Raw genomic sequence first — 20,715 nt, forward strand, 5'->3', positions numbered from 1 at the left:
TACTGGATTATTTGTTTTTTGGGTGTTGAGTTTTATAAGTTCTTCAAATATTTTGGATACTAACCCTTTATCAGATATGTCACTTGCAAATATCTTCTCCCATTCCAAAGGTTGTCTTTTAGTTTTGTTGATTGTTTTCTTCACTCTGCAGAAGATTTTTATTTCAACAAAGTCCCAATAGTTCAATTTTTCTTTTGTTTCCCTTGCTTCTGGCAACACGTCTAGTAAGAAGTCGCTACCACTGAGGTCAAAGAGGTTGTGCCCTCTAGGGTTTTAATGGTTTCCTAACTCACATTTAGGTCTTTCCTCCATTTTGAATTAATTTTTGTGTATGGTGTAAGAAAGTGGTCCTGTTCCATTCTTCTGCATGTTACTGTCCATTTGTTGAAGAGACTTTTTTTCCATTGGGTATTTCTTACTACTTTGTTGAAGATTATTTAACCATAGAGTTGTGGGTCCATTTCTGGGTTTTTTTTTTAAAGATTTTATTTATTTATTCAACAGAGATAGAGACAGCCAGCGAGAGAGGGAACACAAGCTGGGGAGTGGGAGAGGAAGAAGCAGGCTCATAGCGGAGGAGCCTGATGTGGGGCTCGATCCCATAACGCTGGGTTCACGCCCTGAGCTGAAGGCAGATGCTTAACCACTGTGCCACCCAGGCACCCCCATTTTTGGGTTTTCTGTTCCATTCTTTTGATCAATGTGTTTTTGTGCCAGTGCCATACTGTCTTGATGACTACAGCTTTGTAATATTACTGGGAGTCTGGAATCATGATGCCCCAACTGCTTTTCTTTTTCAGGATTGTTTTGGCCCTTTGGGGTCTTTTGTGGTTCCATACAAATTTTAGGATCATTTATTCTACCGCCATGGAAAATGCTGGTGGTATTTTGATAGAGATTGCACTAAATGTGTAGATTGCTTTGGGTAGTATAGACATTTGAACAATGTTTTTTCTTCTAATCCATGAGCACGGGACTTTTTTCCATTTCTTTGTATTGTCTTCAATTTCTTTCATAAGTGTTCTGTAGTTTTCAGAGTACATAACTTCTTGAAATTGTCATTATTTTGTGGCAGATGTGTGGAAAATACTCAACCTCAGGATCTGGCATTTAGTAAGCATTCAATAAATGCAAGGAATCTTATGGGTTAGATTTTAATTGTTAAATAATATAAAATACATTTTAAGTATATTGAGTATTTCTTTAATTGAATTAACTAAAGTTGAGTTAAGGAGGGAGAAAGAAAAGATATACAGTCTTTAAAAGTAATTTATGTAGTCCTTATGGTGTTTGGAACTTGCACTGTGTGTCTCCTATCTGTTCTACTTTCTTAATCAAAGACTTTAATCATATACTAACAAAATATAACCAATTGTCATTTTCTTAATTATAGATTCTGTTCATCTAAAGTGTGTTGCTTATATAATCATAAATATTACATTTTTAGACTTTAATAGTTATATCTCTTTTTCTTATTAAACCTTCTGTCTAATATCTAATATGTTTGTTCTCTTCTTCCTGTGCAATCTTTCCTTGGAACCAGCGGCTGCTTCAAAGAATAAAGTTAAAGGTGAGCTCCTATCCATTCTGCATGACTCACCGTGATTCATTTTTCTGCTCAATCTTCGAAGTCATCTTAACTGATGGAGCCAATTCTGTTGGTGATAATACTAGTTCAGTGTACCAACATTAGTGGTAAATTCCTACAAATATAAATATATATTATTTCAAATATTCAGTTTCTGATATATGTCCATGTTTGCATGATTGTTTGTGAGTTTGTTTTCTTGTTTTGCTTCTCACTTTATTCCAAGTGCAATACATTGCTTTTATGCACCAACATTTTGTCTGTTGACATGAGTTCCCTTGATAAAATCGTGAATTAAAAAAAATACAGCAGAAAATAAAGTAAGTTTATATTTGCTAGAATCCTAGAAATATAATTTCATGAGAGAGGATATGTTTGTCTAATGCCAGAATATCTCCCTGAAAGGAAAAAGACTTTGCCTCAATGTGTTGTTATGGATTTGAAAAAAATTCAAATATATGTATGCTACTTTGTCATAGGCTTATAGTTTATATGTTTTGATTTTATACTCTCAAGAGCAACCTATGTATTTATTTTTTCTCCTTCTTATATAGCAAATATATTTACTTTTATCCTTCATTTATCTTTCAAATATCTTTCATCTGTAAAGCAAAACTACATTTACTCTATCATATATCTAGTATTTTTAGTTTCCTCATCTACAGAATATAAATAACAACAAAAACCTTAAAAGGTTGTCATGAAAATTGAGCTAGGTGAAATATGTAAAACAATTGGCAGACTTCCTGCTGCTACTCATATTTTAAATAATGCTGATTTCCTTTGCTCTTCACAAACATACCTCTTTGTGGAGAATTTTCTGAATCTTCATTGTTTAGTATTGCCCTGTCTAATGTCTTCCTTCGTGTGCTCAGGAGGAACAACCAGGTAGTTTTGTCTCTTTCATCATTTCTCATATTCAGATCTGCCACAAGGCCACCCTTCTTGATTATTCATCTCCCTTCAGCCCTGGCTTCCTCCAGGTTCTAGTTTTACCGCTAGTTTTAACACCATGACATAGATTCATCTTTGAAATAACTGCTCCCTGTTTATAAATCTAAGCATTTAGTTTGCAACTACTATTTTCCTGGCAATATATTTTTTTATAGACCACTGAAAATATAAAAGACAAGGTGGTAAAATTATTGTTACCCTTTGTTTTACCCTCCACATGTACCCTGTATGTTGTTCAAATTAATGTGATAATAGGATTAGCCAGTCCTTGCCATAGTAATTTTCTGTCTGGTTGTGAACAAAAGAAACACATTCACAGAGCATTTATTACTTGATAATGAATACATGTTTATGAATTTATAAGCATAATGTGTATAATAAAAACTTAAAAGTACAGCTTTAAGAATGAAAAATTAAGAACAATGTATAATAATGTGTGAATTGTAGTATATAGAACTTGGCAATAAAGGGAGTTAGGGAAAGAGATACTACTGAGGTTAAAATCCTTTCTCAGAGACTGCTTTACCTGAGGGATGTGGGGCTTGAACTGATTCTTGAAGGATGGGTAGGGTATACAGAGAAAAAAGTTGTACATAGAAAAAAGAATTTGAAAACATGAAAACAGGAAGGAGTACAGTCCATTTCTGGATTATGAGGACAACTTTTGAGTGAGAGCCTAAGTTTTTATGAGAGTGGAGGGAAGTAAATTTGATGATGCAATAGGCAATTGTGTGATCATAAGTCATTACTGCATTTGACTACATAAAACCTCTTATAATAATCACATCTATATTCACTTGATAATTCTTAAAACAACGGATGATAATTCAATGTACAATAAACAGGTTACAAAGTATGAAGTACAGGAACCAACTTTTAATTGGAAGATTACAGCCATAAATTATGTTACAACTGTCTGTGAAATCATGTCAGGATTCAAGCTGGCTAGGATTTTGCAATGAAAACATATTCCCGTGTCCAGTTTAGCACTTGCCATAAAGTCTACTGTCCCTACTGTCCCACACTTACCCATTTTATTTGAGTCTCCTTTCTCCACCTGTATACAAAACTGCAGGGGTCTTAAGGGCATAGTTTACCCTATGCCTTTTTTTTTTTTGCATCCCTTCTAAATGACCCCCTTTCAAATGAACTGTGCCTCAAGTAGAAATTGAAATTTTATTTCTATTGATGGTTTGAGGCAAATGTATATTATGTAGAGACAACAGAAAGGACTACTCAGTGCTTTTATTGTCCAATTTCTATGTCAAGAAAAATGAAAAATGAAAGGTAATGTAAGAGCAGATGGTTGTGTAAAAATAGTTCATTTCTCCTGACCCAAACAAAGCACATCCCAAGGAACCAAGGAAACTTTTGGAGAAGATCTCATCTCATTCAGTTATCCTTATAGAATCATCTAAATTCAGAGAGCCTCTGGAATATTGGAAAGAAGAATGGGTCTTGATTTTTTTTTTTTTAGGAGAAAGGATTACATTTCAGAAACCATAGACTGGTAAATTTGACATCAAATTCCCAGTAACATTTTAAAACAGACTCTTAAAACAGCAATTTATGAGTGTTAAGATAAAAAGAGAGTTCACTAGGAGTCAGCAGTTATTAGTAATGGCATAGAAAATTACTCTAATTTTCTCCCACTCCTTTTTATATTGGTTATTATACCAGTATCTGAAGGCAATAGTATAAACATAATATATCTGAATATCACCAAATCAGGTAGCAACTAACCCTTTCCTTATCTGTGCAGAAACTGTCATTTTGAAGATCACTAATTCTTTTTTAGTGGTCAAATCCAATGGTAGTTTCCCAATCCTCATATTATTCATTTTCCCCGCTGACTATATATTGTTTCTTTTGATTTTTCTATTTCCCTTGGTTTTAGTGTCTCTGTACAGACTTCATTTTCTCCTTAACTCTACTTTACCTTTCTTTCCCTCTCCTTTTCTATCTTACTCTGGAATACAGGTTTCCTTTAGGTTATATCTTTGACCCCTGAATAGACCACTTCTTGCAGTATTGGTCCAGATCTCTATAGCCACTTAGAGGAATGGACTTCACCTCCTACAAAATAAAGGAAGCAGCCATTTTCTGTACATTTATGTACATTTATATGGGTACATTTATGTACCCATAACCAACCTCCCTTACCACTGTTGACTATTAAGAAAAAGACAAATGATCCAAATTCTTCACCTGAAAAAAAAAAAAAAACTAGGAAAGAAGAAGGGAAGAATAGTAAAACTGAAAGAGGCAAGAAAAAGGAAGAGAAATGAGCATCGGTTTTGTTATATTTTGTGACAATGAATTTTATAGGTAGACCGAATAAGAAGGTGAATTAAGTTTGAAAAAAGAGAAAGGAAATGTACGAGGAGTAAGAGTTAAGAGAGTGCACTCATGGTGTCCAATTCCCTTGTTTTAAGATAAGGTTCTATTTTATCTTTGCCCTTTGGGCTTAGGACACAACTCTCTTTTAGTTAAGCTTTCTAGATAGGTTTCTCTTGCTTGCATCAAAAGAGGAACAGATTAATATAATCACCTACTTCATCTTAAGTGTTCTTAGTTGATTTTAGTTCACACTTTTCTAGACTTGATTTACTAGCCTTCTATCTGATATTTCTATCAGCCTNAGTAAACACACCCCAAACCCAACCCCCCCCTGCAAACCTCCCTTTTTTTTTTTTTTTTTTTTTTTTTTTTGCAAATCTGAACCTTTGGGGTGTGCTATGTCTTCTCATTGACAACTATTTGCCTAATTTCCTAAATGATTCGAAACATGTGTAACTCTTCTACCCTAATGGCCCCCATAACTGATCAATTATCAAATGGTCCAAAGTTATGGGAATAAAATTATTGTCATAATTGCGTCCTGATTTTAGTATGGGGATAGTAGCTTTTGCATGATCCCTCTTCTTCAAATCATTCATTCCCCAGAGCTTTCCTGGAGTAGTTTCTAACTTGTCTCCTGCTTCAATTCTCATTATACAATCTATCCTGTATTTATATATCACAGTGAATTCATTTATCAGCACTGTACAATCTAACTTGTGTTCATATACCCTACACTCATAATTCAGTAAGATCATCAATGCTTTGCCACTTAGAGATAGTGAAAAAGGTACCTTGGTGTACCTACAATTTCTTTGCATGAAATGATTTTATTTCACTCTGTTTTAAACTTATAGACTAAATGTGTCTTGTAATTAATATTGTTCCAGAATATTACAAAATATCTAAATAGTTTTAATCCATTAAATATATTTTTAGTCTTCAATCTGATTGCTAGGCTTTATTTTTTATTCAGAATTTGGCAACTATAGTGGGGATAACATTTTATGCCATTTCTTCCTATTACCTTTAATCATATAATAATTATTTGGTGTTCAAATAAAAATTGACATAATTATTCTGACTTTGCATAAGAATTAAAAGATAATGAAGGGCACTCAGCAATCTCAATTGAGATACGTATGTGGTCTAGAGAAGAATTGGCATTTCAATTTACTGGATTTAAGTTCTAGTCATACATAACAGTATTAAATAAATGATTTATTCATGTGTAAATATAAAGTCTGCTATTCAAACAAAATATAACATTTAGTATCCCAGGTTTCCCATCATATTACACCTTTTGAGGGTGAATTGAAAGGCACAAAAGAAGTTGAAATTGAGACATTGCTTCAAACTATAATTTTGTCTTAAGTGGAGCACCAATATTTTGGTTTGTACTATGTAATATACACTATATATTAAGAACTTCAATTTTGTAGTCAGGCAGAAATAACTGCAACCCTGGTTTTTCAACTTACCTGATATGAGCACCTGGACAATTTGATTAACTTCACTCAACATTCATTGTTGTGAAAATTATATGGGATAATGTATAAAAAGAGATTAACCTAGGATATGGCACAAAATAACCTCTCAGTAAATTTTACCTATCATTACTGTTATCATCATTGCTATTATTATTTAAATGATGGCTGTGGAAAGAAAACTAATAAACATGTAGTCAAAGACAAATCCAAAAACTAAAACTTTTCTATTATATCTGCAATATTTCATCATCATGATGGCATTCATATGTTTATATTCATTATAACATTAAAATAAACACATAAAATATAACATGAATGATCCTCTTGGGTATATGTATTTTTTTCATACTTAAGTATTAAAATCCAAAGTGTATAAATGATATCATTAAAGATGTTCAACCCAATAGCAAAAGAAAAGGAAAAAAATTAAGAAATTATGTTATAGCAAGGTTTATGTAATACTTAAAATGTAAAAATTACTTGCTTTTATTATCACCGTAGAAATTGAGGAATAAGATTACATATAATGTCTTTTGAAAACATCATTCAACTCCCTTTGTTGAAGCTATGTTTAGATTTTAAGTTTAAAACTATAAGGAATTATTCACTCTTGCATAACAGCTACAAAATCTTCAGCAAAAGTAACTCATCAAGAAGTAATTATTGAAGCTTATGTTTATTTATCCCACACAAGACTGATCTAAGGAAACATGTTGGGCGTGTTAGAAATACAGCAGTCACCCGTTCTCCACAGTTTAGCATTCCATGGTTTCAGTTACCAGCAGTCAACCTAGTCTGGAAGCAGATGATCTTCCTTCTGACTACTGTCAGGTCAATAGTAGCCTAATGCTACATCACAATGCCTGTTTTCATTCACTTCATTTCATCTCATCATGTAGGCATCATCATCATTAAGAAGAGTGAGCACAGCACAATAAGATATGAGAGAGGGAGAGACAACATTCACATAATTATAATTACAGTATATTGCTATAAGTTTTATTAATATTGTTTTATTTTATTATTCTTGTTAATCTCTGGATCTAATTTATAAATTAAACTTTATCATAGGTATGTAGTTATGGGAAATATCATAGTAAATATAAGATTCTGTATTATCTGTGGTTTCAGTAATCCACTGGGAGTCTTGGAATGTATTTCTTGCAGATAATAGGGGATTACATGTAAGGGAATTTAAAAACATATTACGTCTCTATAAGGTATTCACTAAGGGGTTCAGGTAAAAGGCCCTACTTTTTTAGAAGGTTGATTTCTTAACTCACCTTCTACTTCATCTCACTTCTCCAGGAAGATTGACAAGGATACTGATATATATGGTAATGCAATGATGTTTTTAAATATATAATTTATTGGGGCGCCTGGGTGGCACAGCGGTTAAGCGTCTGCCTTCGGCTCAGGGCGTGATCCTGGCGTTATGGGATCGAGCCCCACATCAGGCTCCTCCGCTATGAGCCTGCTTCTTCCTCTCCCACTCCCCCTGCTTGTGTTCCCTCTCTCGCTGGCTTTCTCTATCTCTGTCAAATAAATAAATAAAATCTTTAATATATATATATATATATAAAATTTATTGCTGCGGCCTTTTCCTAACTTTTAAAAAAAGTGATAACAATTATAATTATATAGCTAATATTTGCAATGTTTACTATGTGCCATTGCATATGTGTTTTCTAATTTGATCCTCACAAAACTCTTTAAGAGAGATACTATTATTATCTTGATTTTTTTTAAATGAGGAAGATGAAGCAAAGAGTTAAGAAATTTAAGTTCACAAAATCAGTTAAGAGGCAAACCAACAATTCCAAATCAGAGTTGCTGACTCCTGAGTTCTAGCTTTTAATCTGTTAAAGGCTTTAAAGATTTCAGAGTAAATTAATCAACATTATGATTCACCTTAATGTTATTTACGTATTTAAATATATTTATCTAGGTCTCATCCACCCATGTGGGATTGGGGCTGGAAATGGAGGTAAAGTAGAATGATGATGAGTTGTTATTAGGAAGAAATAAATTGGACTTACCTAGTGGACCTACCTAGTGGCAAGGGAAATATTCTCTAATTAGATTTCTTGTTTTTCATTCTTTTTAGTTCTTTTTCTTTGGGCCTCTCATTCATTCACCTTATGTTAACCTCACTCCTCACTTATTCTCTCTTGGGAAAGTGAGGAGATAATTAGTTTCTCAATAAGAGGAGTGGTGTTCTAGAAAAGCTTTAGGCATAACTAATGGGAAATACTGAAATCGGAAGAGGGTAACAGGGTTAAAGAGTGTGTTCATGAAAATTTTATTGAAAGATGATTCAGTGGGTCAAAATGTAGATAACTTTTCTTGTTTTAAAACTGCAGCTTCACTTAATGTAGTTTTTGGTTTTGATTTCTCACTGGACAGGGGTTTTGACATGTATTTGCTCTGTGGAGTATCCTAATACTTTCTGTTGGACAACTGTCCCTCTTCATGTTGCGTAGTACAAACTAGCGTGGGTCAGGATGGAAAGACCCCTCTAGATGCTCCATTCACAAATCTCAAAGAGTATTATTTTTCACTTGATTTAATGAAGTTTCATCTTCCCCTGTCTCTCCTTTATAAATGAAAATAAAGGTCTGAGCTTTCCTGTAAACATGTGCGTAAACATACCTCATTTGCAGGGCATAGCTTTGTATAGCAATTAGAAATTAGTTTGTGTTGCCACTTTAAGTTTATGTCCTCATTTTCATCATAAATAAATCTTTGTAATGTTTTTTATTCTATCTAAACACATCTCATCCAAAGGACAGGATCTTCCGGGACTCCATTCATTCAGTTGGTTCATGTCATTCTATTATGTTAATAAAATTGGTATTTGCTTATTCTCCAGCTGCTGTGTGGAGTTTGGAAAGTCTGTAATTAAAATCCCAAAGTTTGTGGCTTCTTACGGTTTTCTAAGCAGAAAAAAAGTCTGTTATAAGGAGAAATACAGTGATCAATGTTTAACAGTTGGGCATTTCAGGGTAGTTTCAAGGTAAGTGCTATAAAGCCAACAGTTAAATTACATTAAAAATAAATTCTAATTTATATTTCAAATTAGATGGACTTATAGTTACGTGTTTTGAGTGGAAAAGAATCATTTGATTTGAAATCATAACATAAAATATTTATCACTAGCAAAGCGTTCTATTAACAGCTTTAGAGACGGTTATCAGAGAACCTGGTTTTTAGTATCTGCTCTACTATTTTTTTTATTTTTTCACATCAGTAAAGTAAGGATAAAAGTATCAGTACTACCTACCTCATGGAACTTTAATGATAAGTAAAATGCTGTTTTATAATGATATACAAAAATAATATGTGAAAACACTTCTAAAATAGCTAATTGATATCCAGATATAAATAGTTACTAATTAAATAAGTCATAATCACATAGCCAGGGACATGATATTTAGTAATAAATAAAATGTGGCCCTTGTTCAGAGCCCATGTCAATGACTCATGTGCATGGAAAGACTTCGTAATAATGATATTCATTTTTTGCTTTTTCTTACTGAACATCCTTGAAAAAGGAGTGAACAAATATTTCTTAATTTGATAAATTTTTATTGAATGCCTATACTGTGCCAAGATATAGAGGGGAGAAAAAAATATTGCTTAGTTTTGACTTCATAAGGCTTTCACCCATTCATTCTTTCATTTATTCATCCAACATTGTCAGGAGCAGCTGCAAATATATCAGTGAGAGAAAAAAAGAGTAAGTTATATGCTATAGTGTATTTCAATATTATAGGCATTATAAAGGAAAAAAAAGCAAAGCAGAGGAGTAAGGAAAGAATATGTGGGCAGAGTAGGGAATGGAGTAGGACAGGGAGATGAGGCAAGCAGGAATTTAAAGAGAGAATTGATGCTGAGAAACCAAGATAAGGTGATATGGAAGAGCAGAGGCCATAAGGCAGTGAGGAACCTAGCTTATTCAAGAGACTGGGTGAAGTTAGAGAAGCATGAACTAGGAGAATAAATAAGGGAGAAGTTGTAGAGGGAATGAGGACCCAAATCCTCATTTTTTTTGATCTAAGTAAGATGAAAAGCCACTGAAGTTTGAGCAGAGGAGACACATAGGCTGATTTAGTTTTTATAAGATCAATTTGGATGTTCCTTTGAAAACAGACTGCAATGAAAGCCATTAGCACACTTTTCCAAGAAACCAGGGGACAGATGATGGTGGCAGGACTGGAGTCATAGTGGTGTGAAGTGATCATTTGAAGTCATACCTAATAGAATTTGTGACGGGAAGTGTAACAGGATATGAAGGATGAAGTGTAGGATGATTTCAATGTTTTATTTATTTATTTATTTTTTAAAGATTTTATTTATTTACTTGACAGTGATAGAGACAGCCAGCGAAAGAGGGAACACAAGCAGGGGGAGTGGGAGAGGAAGAAGCAGGCTCCCAGTGGAGGAGCCTGATGTGGGGCTCGATTCCAGGACTCTGGAATCACTCCCTGAGCTGAAGGCAGACACATAACGACTGAGCCACCCAGGTGGCCCGATTTCAATGTTTTATATGGTTATTTATTTTCCTGAAAAACTTGAAAGACACAGTTACATTTACAAGATGGAGAAGACTTTGGGAGGCACAGGGTAAGATAGTGGAAACTCTCTTGAATACATGAAGTTGGAGATCCAAGTGACAATGACAGGTAGAAATTGGCTATATGAAATTCAGGAGAAAGTTCTGCACTATAGAAAGAAAATCTGGAAGTTGTTTTCTATGGATAGTATATAAAGCTGTGAGATTGGATGGTTTTATCTAAGACATAATTGTATTTAGAGAAGAAAACAAAAACTGTAGGGCCGAGTTCTTAAGTGCTCAAAACACAAGAACAAATGGGTGGTGAGATACAAGCTAAGGAGTCAGCAGCTGAGTTAAATATTCTTGATAGATGAGAACCCAGAATGTACTATTGGGCTTATCAATGTGGATTCACTGGGGACCTTGGTAATTGCCAGTTAGTACAAAATGTAGAGATTAATCAAATATTCACCTGAAGAAATGCAAATTTGCTACTGTAAAACAATGGTGCAGTAGTACAATGAGATCTGATTACAGAGATATTTACTTTAGTAGAGGAAGGCTCCAGAGAAAACTTATTGGAAGAAGTGATTATCAGAAGAGAACTAAAGAACTAACCAGAGCTAAGTAGGTGAAGAAGAGAGGGAAGAACTTTCCAAGTCAAGGGAATGGCAGCAGGAGACTAAAAGCCAGTATAGTTTCTCTGGAGGAATCAGTGAGAGTGAGGGTCAAAATAGCAGTAGATATCAAATGCAAAATATCTTTGCCAAAACCAATACCAAGAAGCTTACCTCCTGTGTTTCCATCTAGGAGTTTTATGGCTTTAGGTCTTATGTCCCAGTCTTCAATACATTTCATGTTGATTTTTGTGTATGGTGTACATTAGTGGTCCAGTTTCATTGTTTTGCAGATGGCTATCCAGTTTTCCTAACAGTATTTATTAAAGAGACTAGCTTTTCCCCACTGTATATTCTTGTCTCCTTTGTGAAAAATTAATTGACCACATATGTATGGATTTATTTTGGGGGGTCTCTATTCTGCTCCATTGATGAATGCAACTGTTTTATATCAATGCCATACTTTTTTGATTACTATAGCTTTGTAACATAGTTTGAAATCAGGGAGCATGATGCCTCCAGTTTTGTTATTCTTTCTCAAGATTGTTTTGGCTATTTGAAGTCTTCTGTGGTTCTGTACAACTTTTAGGACTGTTTATTCTATTCCAGTGAAAATTACCATTGGACTTTTTGGAGGGATTGCTTTGAATCTGTAGATTGCTTTAGATAATGGGGATATTTTAACACTAATTCTTCAAATCCATGAACATGAATATCTTTCCATTTATTTATGTTGTCTTCAATTTCTTTCACCAGTGTCTTATAGGATTTAGTATACACATCTTTTACCTTCTTGGTTAAATTTATTCCTAAGTATTTTATTATTTTTGATGCAGTTAATTCTTAATTTCTCTTTCTGATAGTTTGTTGGTATATAGAAACACAATTGATTTCTTATATTAATTTTGTATCCTGAAACTTTACTGAAATCCCGCACAGTGCCTTGAAGTTTCTGTTACAGAGGGTTTTCCCCATTCTAAAAACAATGAAAATACATTTAGGCATTTTAAATGGAGATAGGGACAGAGATGATGGGATAGTCTCACAATTATAATTTGAAAGAATTACTAAATGCTCATGAAGAACAAATTAGATGAGGTTAAGACAAAGAGACAAGTTGAATTATCTGAAAAGTTGCAGCATTTTATGGGAAAATCAAGGTAGTTTGGCCTAAAGTATTCCGTCATAACATCAAGGAGAAATAGATTTGTGGGAATAGAAAATCCTTTCAAGAATGTGTTTGAAACATTGAGCAGAAAAGCAAAAACAAAAACAAAAAACTTTATCCATGAGTTAAATCAGTGCCTCTAAATATTTATAAAGGGTTTAAATACTTTATTATTCTTCATTTCTCTTCCTGGTCATCAACACTGCAGACCTAAAAGCAGAAACCTAGAATGACTGTCCTGATATTGTCAGTATGTCAGCCCACAGAAAAGTACATTTATGTTGTACCATGGAACAGAGGCAAAAGTAAAAGAAAATTGTAAATTATACTACCAGGAAAAAAATTAGATAACATTTTCTTTTCCCTAAAATAATACTTATGTATTATTGATTCTTATATTTGAAATAATTGGACAGTTTCATATGTCTAAATACTTCAGAGGGGAGGAAAATTTAAACATTTAATCATTTATTTATTTAAGAGAGAGAGAGCCTGTTAGCGTAAGCAAGGTGTGGGGCAAAGGGAGAAGGAGAAAGAGAATCTCAAGCAGACTCCCTGATGAGCATGGAGCCCAGTGCAGGGCTTGATCTCACAACTCTGACATCACGACCTGAGCCAAAATCAAGAGTTAGATGCTTAATCGAATGAGCTACCCAGGCGCCCCAGGAAACTTTATATTAAAAAAAAATCAAGAAAAACACACTGAAAGTCATATAAAAAATGAACATCTTAATTACATATACTAGTTGGCTCTATTTTGGACATAGAAGATTGAAGGTTAGTTATAAATTTGATTTTTGACTAGAATTCAATTTGAGGTTATTTTAGTGACATCAAAATGGTAATAATATGTGTGGCATAAGCTTCAAAAGGTTTATTAATTTAACTCACAACTTAGGTGTTTTCCCATCCTGGCCAAACAAAAGCCACCTACTGGCAGAGTAGGATACCAAATTTTTTCCATATAATCTTTTCTCCAAGATGGGACAGTCATCTAATGGGCATTGAGTTCATTTAAACATGCTGTCTAGATACAAGGCAGGAATACTGTTTGAACAGTATTGAACAATCACCAAATAGTCCATGAAGTAATTATTTTCCAGCTTAGCCAGAAGTCGTCTTGGGAAGGGCCACTTAACCAGAGTTTGGGAATGCCAATAATATGTATTCACAATGCAGGTGCAACTAGTTTGAGGTAGTGTATTTAAATGGAAGCTGAGGGATCAGAGGGCTAATATTTGTGTATATTTAGCATATAGCTTCCCCTAAAAAAAGAGATAGATGTTTTTATGCAATCTGATGTTTGACTCATTAAAAACTTTGAATTTGCTTCTCTGCAAATTAAAGTTACTCTTCTTCATGAAATAGTTTCTTTGTTATAAATGTGAGGAATAAATTTAGATTTAGGTGAAATGTAGCTATACACCTGAAGATAGATACATAGATTTTAAAACTCCTTACAAGCTTTTTGGAGGGTTAGCAAATACTTTGGGATTATTCACTCAAATCTTATTTAACGCATCTGCCATGGCCAAGAGATCATTTCAGCATGATAATTTGACTCTATATTTATTAGAGCAAAATAAGTATTTAATGAGCATTTCTTTTGTAGGTATTTCAATAATCATAAGATTTTAAAAGTCTTAGTCATTTTCAGGAGATTTCTTAAAATGAAACAAAAGGAAACACATATACCCGTGGCCTAGTAAGAGATATACAGTAAAAAAGCTGTCCTTATTAACTGTAATTATTCTATTTTAAAATCTAGCACCTAGAAACACATTTAGTGACACATTATTTCATTCACATTTGAATATTCACACATTCATTTCCAAAATACCTATTGAATTTAGGTGTGTATCACTAGTCAAAAATAGTGATAGTATATTTTATATTTTGGAATCAAATCTAAAATCTTAACACGTATATCACTCTCAATGTTATAAAATAAACTATATGTAGTAGCAAAAATGAGTATGTTTAAATCTAATTTTAAAATACTATATATGATTTTTGCAAAAACTTTCCCCAAGAAAATAAACATTACAATTTTGCCCTAGATTATCCCATTTATCATTGACTTCCTTATAGCAAAATGGAATAGAAGGTTGAATTATCAGTTTATATATTCTGTTATTAAACTTTTACTAGTAGTGATTTACATACCAAAACGAATTTTGAGGGAATAGGGTCATGCTGCTTTTTTTTGTTGAAAAAATCTCTGTAGTTTTAAGGAAACTGTCACCTTAAAATGAATTGGAGCATGGGCAGTAAATTTTAAGTTGTCAATCATATTATTACTTCTAAAACTGGTAGAAAGATGATTATACTAAGATATATTTTTTTACTGAAGTTTTAAACAAATTAGATGAGATTTGTTTTCTTTTAAAATTATATAACTGCTATTCATAATCTTGTGGGGACTTGCTGCTTTTCAGCCACACTTAAGAGCTTGGCCTTATTAACACACTTAAGATTGATCATGTAATTTGAAGGCATCGTGGAGACTCCTAGGGATTTATTGGCATTTCCTCTTTGGATAAACTTATAATTTTGTTTTTCTTTTTTTAAGGATAAACGTTAAACAGCTTCTACTGGAAGTCACTAAAAATTTTCTATAGATTTTGAGTTCTGAAAAAAAAATTTATATAACTGCTTCAGCTTCATCAATAGTTTGTGCAAATATAAATGACAGATCTGAAATTAACTTGGGCATATAATTGAGGAAGAGAAAAAAGTAGTTTGAGGGGAAATAATAAAGTGGCTGGGAAATTAATAAGGTAACAATAAAATTATTGAAAATACATGTAAAATGCAAGTTGCATTCATTGTAGGGAATACAATGTCAGAAAGTGCTTTTATTTTGAAGATAATAAAACTATTTTAATTTTAAATATCAAAGCATTTATAGTTAGAGGCGAGGAAGCACTAAAATAGATAAAACTTAAATAGTTGTCTAAGTGAATAAAAAATATTATTTACCTCTTGGGTCACCTGCATGGCTCAGTAGGTTAAGTGTCTGCCTTCAGATCAGGTCATGATTCCAGGACCCTAGGATTGAGTACCACCTTGGCTCCCTGCTCAGTGGGGAGTCTGCTCCTTCCTCTCCCTCTGCCCCTCCCCTGGCTTGTGATCTCTCTTTCACTCTGTCTCTCAAATAAATAAATAAAATATTAAAAAATGTTATCTACCTCTTGAAACAATCTGTTATTGGTAATTAAAAAAAAAGACATGCCAGAAAATCAAAATTTAAAAATATGATGTGAATTCTTATTATCAAATTCTGTGAAATGTGACACCCAAACCTGCATTCAAAACATTTTTTTTTCAGTTATTGAGAGTCATGTGCAAAGGACAGATGTGATCTCTGATATGAGATGGAAAAAATGTAATTCTTACTCTTTCAAATGGACTTACTTTAATCAGCTAGTTTTACCTTGGTAACAAGTCTGTTATGGATAGTAGTATTAGATGTGAAAGAATGGCCAAATACAATTAATATTAAGGTCAAAGAACTTAAAGGAAAAGAATTAATTACATACACATTCTAGTTGGAATTTAGTTGGAATGGATAACCAGATAAATAACATTTCATTTTCTAAGAAATCTGCTAAACTCCTCTGTATACCTTTTTTGATAGCTTTAGATAAAAAGTGTTATTCCTACTCACTTTATATTATAGACTATTTTACTCTTCTAATAGTTAGACAGTATGCTCTGTTTGCATGCCTGTCCCAAGGAAAGCTATAATAGCATTTGATCCAATAGCTTCAGTAATAAATCAGGTATAATGAACTCTTCCTGACAGTGTGGGGATCAAATAACATTTCCCACACTTATTCTAAATGTGTGCCCTAAGTGACCATTGTTTCAGTTTATAGGGACTATTTTTCAGGTTTGTTATCTGAAATACTTTAATTTTTGCTTCACTTTGATACTTTCATTATTATTACCAGTTACACTATCTTTTTATTCTCCCCCCCCCCATTTTTTTCTTCTTGCTTGGGACAGCAAAATGAAGCCCTGCTCTTCTTCTTTTATCAGTATACCAGTTTACCACCAGATTCCCTAGGTTTTTTTCCCCCTAAATTACCATAACAATTCACACCCCTAATTAAGAGTGTCAAGTCCCTACAACATTAGTTGACTCCCTTAGATGAGTTGTTCTTTTCCTGCACAAGGAATTTGCCCCACCACCCTACTACAAAATACTTGGAGCCACCCCCCTTCTGGCTGTCTAAAGCAGCTTGGCATTTTCCCAGCACTGATTAATTCCTTACATCTGATGTTAATTTCTGCGTTCCCTTTTTAATCATATTCTCTATATTCAGAGCTCAACTCTATATTCATCTGATCTAGCAGCTTTTTGCAGAATAGTACAAACACCCATCAGTAATTCTTGCCCAGGAAAGAGTTCTCCTTCCCTTTCTACAAATTGAGAGACACTTTTATGTTTCCAGGTGCCTCCCAAACAGTTACTGAGATACTTAGTATCAGTTATAGGATTTAATTAGATCATGCTATGTGCTTTGTTCGGTCCCTATTATAGGAATTAATAGCCCTAAGTGAAGAAAAGGTTGAAATTCTTCAACCACTTGACCTGAGTGAGCATCTAAGATGTTTCAAGATCATCAGTTATTTTAGCATAAGGAGATATGAATTCAGCCAATAGCTGCCCTGTTTATATCTTCATATAATTGGTAAGCGCATTAGTGCAAAGTCAGTTGTTCCTGTCTTAGATAATTTACGTTTCCCAGGAGAAAAAAATAGAATGACTACTTGTTATTTCATTGCTAAAAAACAAATTATCTCACACAAGGAAAATTCCCTATCTATGCCACTATCACCTTATATTATTCAAACTGAGATTTAAAAATCAAATATACTTGTTACTCCACCCATTTGAGTTGTATATTTTACTCTTTCACTCAGAAAATAAAATTGGAAGTAAAGTACATATAATTTACTTTTCTTAAACAGTTGTCCTGTAGACAACAGAGATAATTGGAAACTACTATTTCATAAATCATTTGAATTATAAGAAAGCATGTAGCGAATTTCTAAATCTAAAACACTTCTTTTTACAAATTATTACTTGTTAAAAATTCTTTGGGGATATAAGATATGTGTTTCCAGTAAGTTGACTACCTATTATGTGTTAAGCACTGGTCTAGCAGCTAGGACTTTGTCTAGCAGTATCTAACACTCTCTCGTTTCCCATTACCGGATTATAGATTACAAGAGCCCACACTGACATTTTCATGAATTTTAAAATAAGTATACTGTTATTTTATTTTCCTTGTTAGTGGCTCTGACCATTGATCAGAACCAGCATTATGATAGTGTCATCTCGCGGTTCCTATGCCAACTCATGGGCATTTACTTATAGAGGAATTCTTTTATTTTTAGTGTGTGAATTATACCTGATAAAGCATGCTCTAGATACTATGCATGCATATCTTTCTATGTATGTTCGCCTTACCTGAGACCTTGTGTTGAAATCCGCTATAAAGATATATTCTCAGTAGATGACTGAATATAGTGATCTGATCGTCTCTGTCTCTCCATTCTAAAAAAACACATGATAAACCCTTAAGAAATAGATGATTAATTAAGCTGAATTGATATTTTTAAGTTAACTGTCAGTAACTTAAATTATAAATTTCATTTTCATTGTGGTTTTTGTTGATAGTATTTGAGGGACTAATAACTTAGGAGCAGAAAGGAAACATAACCTGAGACATCATGAAAAATATTTTTGCAAAACGGATCCTTTGAAATTTATGTTAGTTTTTCTCAGTAGCAATTATAGCATGTCTGAAACCTATCTGAAATTTATCTTTTCCACATTAAAAAATATTTAACTACAAATATAATTCTAGTGTTCCAGTTGGCAAACCGGTGGCATTCTGATCCGAAGACAAAGGCCATCTGTAGAATATAGATTACACTTTCTGATGGAGGTGTGTTGGAGTACTTCTTAAGTTCCTATCCAGCATCAATCTGTTTTCTTTAAAAGAGAATATATTTTCGTCTGAGATTTTTTTTTCCTCTGACTGCTTGTTATATACACCCTTCATTGATTTAGTTCTTTCTACTGTGTGATTGCATTTTTTCTTTTTCTGAGTCTACCAATTTCTGCAAAGTTATGGCCTGAGCAGCTCACGTTACTCTCTGGGTGGTTTATGTAAATAACAATAATAAAAAAACCCCAAGCTTCATCCCTGTTCCCAGTGGTATCCCACTGACCTCTTTTCAGCTTGAAAAGGTTCTATGTATGGCTGATTTTTTTTTTCCTTCCCACTGGCAATTTTCAGACTACTGTGCTTCTTCATCTGATTTCTGGACTCTTTCTTGACTTAAGAATTAATTATTGAAATGTATCAGATGCACTCTGAAAATGTCAGTGTATTTGGTTGGATTTACTAAGAAGCACAGCTTTTCAACCAACATGATATTGGAACAGAATTTCAAGTAGTGCCTTTCTCCGCATATCCTTTTCACAGGCAACACAAAAACATAATACAGATGATCTATACCATCCCTGAAAAGGTTTGTGCTGTAGAAGGCCATTTGTCTCTATCACTTTAGAGCAGAATGTTTACCTTTGCATTTTAGTGCCTTTTTTTCTCATTGAAACTTTAACTAACACTTTGTATAGAACTACAAGAGACTCGCAGAAGCTGTCCATCTATCCTCCTGCCTCCAAACCAGCCTGTGGCTAATTTAATCTGTCCAATTCAGATGGTTATTGATCCTGGTATAAAAGGAATTCACAACCTTCCTTGTAATTTGTGGAATATTCTGTAAGTCTTACTCTCACAAACTCAGACACAGGAATTCATACACTGAATAGCACAACGAGACAGCTTGAGGGTTGAAGCAATTTAAACAAAAAGATTAAAATCACCTGAAAAGAGATTTAAAAGTTTATTAAAACATCCCAGGCATGAGTTTAAGAAAGGAAGAGATGCTTTAAGTCACAAGACATAATTTTAAAAGAATATTAATAAAATAATATTTTTAAATAGTTTAGACTCCATACTTACTCATTAACTTGTAAAACAATTATTAGGCACCTATTGTAGGCCAAGCTGCGTTTCAGGTGCTTCTGTTTAATTGGTATATATGATGAACAAATGAGACAAAATCCGTATGCTCCAAACATATATCCTAGTGCATGAAGACAAACAACACAGCACAATGAGGAGACAATATAGTTACACTTGAAGGTGATTAGTACCATGAAAACAACACAGGGAATGAGTTTGAGACATGCTTGTAGGTGAGACCTTTTCTACTTCATATTCCTTTAAGTGCTTGTATATTGATAGAAATACACTCTCCTTCCATTTAAAAGAAAGCATGTGGGGTGCTTGGGTGGTGCAGTTGGTTAAGCTTCCGCTTGATTTCAGCTCTGGTCATGATCTCAGGGTCGTGAAATCCAGCCTGGCATCAGTGTCCTCAGACTCTGGGATTAACAGGGAGTCTGCTTGTCCCTCTCCTTCTGCTCTTCCTCTCTCTTTCTTTCTCTCTCAAATAAATAAATAAATATTAAAAAATAAACAGTATAAGAGAAAGGGTGAAAAAGATACTTGTAGTAAATAATGAGAAATTGATAAGTGCTAGAGAAAGTGAAGGAAACATCAATGGCAAGGAGAGGATGAGGAGCATGGAATCAACAGAAAACCTTTATTTAGTCTTCTGTGATGTATGCAGAATGTTTCATTGTTTGAAACAGAATGAAAACTTTGCAAATTTTGGACCTTGTGAGCTCATAAATATTTAAACATTATCTTGATGAGATCATCAAAATTGCTAGAATAATGTTTGTTTTAATTATTACATATTATAAGGAAAAGTTTTCTAGTAGATTATTTGCTATCAGATGATATTCTATGGAAAGCATGGCTAGAATGGGTCTAATACCAGGAGGTATAACAATTGATATATTTAAAAACTTTTATATAAATGAATTTCTTCCATAAGCTGTAATGGCA

The 20,715-nt window shown here is 33.5% G+C and overlaps 1 protein-coding gene across 1 annotated transcript in view; it reads left to right on the top strand.

The window, feature by feature from the left end:
* Positions 1-1,500: 1,500 nt before the first annotated feature.
* The window catches only part of CADM2 (cell adhesion molecule 2), a 309,124-nt gene continuing 289,909 nt past the window's right edge, over positions 1,501-20,715 (top strand). The window contains exon 1 of the mRNA XM_034656944.1: positions 1,501-1,570. Coding sequence (XP_034512835.1) covers positions 1,501-1,570 — 70 coding nt within the window. The remainder of the gene's footprint in view (positions 1,571-20,715) is intronic.

This window comes from Ailuropoda melanoleuca, chromosome 1, assembly GCF_002007445.2.
Source record: "Ailuropoda melanoleuca isolate Jingjing chromosome 1, ASM200744v2, whole genome shotgun sequence".
Lineage (NCBI taxonomy): Eukaryota > Metazoa > Chordata > Mammalia > Carnivora > Ursidae > Ailuropoda > Ailuropoda melanoleuca.